Raw genomic sequence first — 3,762 nt, 5'->3', positions numbered from 1 at the left:
CAACGTTGGACATTTCGCGTGGATCAAGAATCTATCCCGCCTCGTGAGCTCGCAATTGAGTAAACATAAAAGCCAAATACATATCTGCGATCGGTACGTATATATTTAATTAATCACATTGTAGATATAATGCAACAAAAAATAAAAAAGTATTTCTTTTTACAGATGTTTGCACTACTTTGATTCGTATGACAAATTACAATCACATACGGTGGACTGTCGAGAGATGAACGAGTGCGCTATCCGACTACTGAGCGATAAAGACAAGTGGCTCACGTCCAACAACTATAATCGGAAGGAGCGGCTTCCTTTCGTCGTATACGCCGATCTGGAGTGTGTTTTGGAAAAGACGGAGGAAGAGAGAAATTACCAGCATCACAAAGTATTTAGCATAGCATATTATGTACATTGCTCGTACGACGATTCGTTATCCGCGTATCATTCCCGTCGCGATATCGATTGCATATCATGGTTCGTCGTAGAACTAAAAAATTTAGCGAAGCGTGTAAAAAGTATTTTATCAGCTAATGTCCCCATGGTAAATTTAACATCTGATGAATGTGAAAAATTTCACAACCGTAAGACCACTTTGGTCTCCGTGTATCTTTCCGTATAAATACCGCGACCTGTTAAACTGTAATACCGCTTTGTACATATACCGCGACCTGCTATATTGTAAGACCGTTGTACATATACCGTAACCAGTAAGACCGCTCCGGTCTCCGCGTCCTGATAGGCTCTAGCACCGTTGTATATACCGCGACCTGTTCATATTGTAAGACCGCATTGTATATACCGCGCATTCTAACTGTAGAGTTAATTAAACATTAGGATTCCCGCCGGTGTCGCGCCGATTCCACCTTCACACACGGCCTTCAGACTACTAAGGAGCGTCAGTCCTTTTAAGGATAGAACGCCGAGAACGCCGACGCCCCGTCCTTTCAAGGATAAGGCGGTCAGGCAGTTGGAATTATATTGAAGGCCACGCGACACCCCGTAGTGTTTAAGATCTGTACTGTACCAGAAAGGATAATCATAGTTTATTTGCATGCGAACACTTGTAAAGTCATGTACACCTACACCGACAGTCTCATATATCACATACAGTGTGACGATGTATATGAGAATATAAGGCGCAACGTCGACAGATTCGATACCAGCGATTTTGAGGTGGACAATGTGTACGGTATACCGCTCGCGAATAAAAAGATACCGGGTTTAATGAAGGACGAGAAGAATGGCGCCATCATTTATACTTGTATCCCTTGTTACTTAACAATGGATTACGCATATCAATGCCACGTCTATGCGCATTTGTCGCCACTAATATATTTTTGTTTGTAATTGATATTGAACCGACGTCACAAGCGTTTCAGGCGTGGCTTCGAAAATTTCTTCCACATACGGAGACGACCTTTCGTACAATATTTGACTCGATTGTACATCTTTTATCGGAGTAGAAGTAGCCACATTCGATAATTGTTTCATTCGCTTACGTTTTGATTGATTTGGAGTAGAAGTTATTAGCAAATCGTTCAATGATATATTTGACCTTGTTCGCTTTGTTCCAGACTCTTTTTTCAGATGCTTGTCTTCGAGCATACTCGATGGTTCGATTTTTGCTTCATTAAATTCCACATTGATTGTATTTTGACAAGTTGTTTTAGAGGTTCGATAATTGGTTTAAAGTGCCTCTCCAATGCGACGTCTTCCTCCATTTGACCGGTTTTTAAAGAACGATATTTTTTGCGGATTGATTTGCTCGTTTTTACAATCTCTCTCGCAATCATTTCACGATCGTCAATGTCAATCGTCGTCGTCATGTTGCGCTCGGACGAAAATTTTTAGACATTGCTCGATAGATGTATCAATAGCGACTAACCACTTTACGGTATTGCAAAATCGTTAAATCCTTTTCGATATCGTCCATCAGTCTGTAAGCTGTCTTTATCAATCACTACAAATCCATACTCGTGCTGCCAACATTTCTGACGGAATGCGCGAAAATCGTCGTAAGACATGTCAGTATTTACATGATTGTTGTATACATGTTTCAAGTTTGTACCATCTTGTTTAAATAAAATCAGTAAATTTGCATTGTCCCGTATAAGATGCTTGGGTATCTTCGCATACGTTTGACAAAGATAGAAACAGTCGGCGCTCGAGTGTCGACCCATTGCAAAGTACTCTCTTATCGTATCTTGCTTATCGCATGCCACGTCGTCAAAGATAAAAATGGAATTCGGAAGCGCCTCGCTCGGTGGAATAACGTCACTATTATTAGAGAATGTAAAATAAACAATTTCATCGATCGATAATAGCAAATTTTCCAAGTATCGATATTTCGGTTGTTGGAGTGATTTCGAGTATACGTACACATTCTCGAAATGTACACTGTGTGGACTTTCTATTAATCTTATCAACACGTTAGTCTTACCACAACTCGAAGGACCGCAATTTTATAGAGGCGCACCGAATAGAAACTGCTCAGTCTCAAAAATGTTTCTTCTTCTATCGGTTGACAGCGATATTCTTGAGCTTACCACCGAGCAGTAACAGATTATCCCCAAGATTGTTTTACTGCGAGACTTTGGTAGCTACGTGGAACAATTGTGGGACAAGTTTCCCGAACATATAAAAGCTGACTCAGAGGTTCAACAATATCGTCGATGCACGCAACATTATAATTTGCCGTGCCAACAAACAAATTTCGACGGTCCAACACCGTTAATAAAAGATCGTGGCAAATGCCAGCAAAAATTATAAGAGGTAGCGGTTTGTTAAATCGTGCGATAAACGCAGTTCCTGTCGAATTACATATTCCAGGCTATCAGTTTTGCGGACCGGGAACTCATTTAGAAACACGATTGGCTAGAGGCGATCGAGGTATCAATCCATTGGATGCCGCGTGTCGCGAGCACGACATAGCTTATTCCCGATGCAACGATCTCGGTCAACGAAATCGCGCCATGGAAGGTCACGGACTTTATCTCACTCCATACAAGCGCGGACGAGGGTTATCAACAGCGGCCAAGAAAAAAAAACGTCAAAATAAAAATGCCTGCCGGTGTAACAACTAATGTACAATTGGAACTACTTGGAAGACGTATGCGTATACAATTTTTTAGAGGTGTTTTCATGTGCAATAAGTTACCGATAAACGGTATACGGCGAAATGAGAGCGGTATCGTCAATTTGGATGACGTCGATGGTTCCGGTACTCATTGGGTTGCGTATGCAAAAAGGGGTGATCGTGTAGTATATTTCGATAGTTTTGGAAATCTTCGACGGCCCAAGGAATTAGTGCGATATTTTGGACAGAATGTTGCGAATATAGAATACAATCACACGACCTATCAAAATTATAATCAAGGTATTTGTGGACAATTGTGTCTTCGATTTCTTCAAACGGTCGATGATCGATATGAATATAAAGCCTGACAATTCACCGTCGCGTCTCAGTATTCGTTCGACAGTTTTCCAGCGTGTCACTCACTCTTACGTTGACCGGCAAGAGTAGCGTTCTTGCTGTAAGCTACTTTCCAGCTATAGATTTAAACGATGGCGATTACGAGCTTGGTTTAACGGACTTTGAAACTTATCATACGCTATCGAACGTGAATTCTTGGAATAATAAATTTTATTTTGATAACGACGATAAAAAAATTACGATTCCCGAGGGATCGTACGAATTACACGCTATAAACAAATATCTTTGACATGCAATTTTACAACATCAACGCGTAGTTGATTCCAACGATA

At 40.8% G+C, this 3,762-nt stretch overlaps 1 protein-coding gene across 1 annotated transcript in view; it reads left to right on the top strand.

Moving 5' to 3' along the window:
- The window catches only part of LOC115236867, a 4,369-nt gene extending 928 nt beyond the window's left edge, over positions 1-3,441 (top strand). Inside the window, exons 3-6 of the mRNA XM_029809589.1 lie at positions 166-382; positions 1,108-1,258; positions 2,827-3,016; positions 3,129-3,441. Coding sequence (XP_029665449.1) covers positions 166-382; positions 1,108-1,258; positions 2,827-3,016; positions 3,129-3,441 — 871 coding nt within the window. The remainder of the gene's footprint in view (positions 1-165; positions 383-1,107; positions 1,259-2,826; positions 3,017-3,128) is intronic.
- The last annotated feature ends 321 nt before the right edge of the window (positions 3,442-3,762 follow it).

Source organism: Formica exsecta, unplaced genomic scaffold (genome assembly GCF_003651465.1).
Source record: "Formica exsecta isolate Colony F162 unplaced genomic scaffold, ASM365146v1 scaffold1127, whole genome shotgun sequence".
In the NCBI taxonomy this organism is placed as follows: Eukaryota; Metazoa; Arthropoda; class Insecta; order Hymenoptera; family Formicidae; genus Formica; species Formica exsecta.
This window is presented reverse-complemented; position numbering and strand designations above follow the sequence as displayed.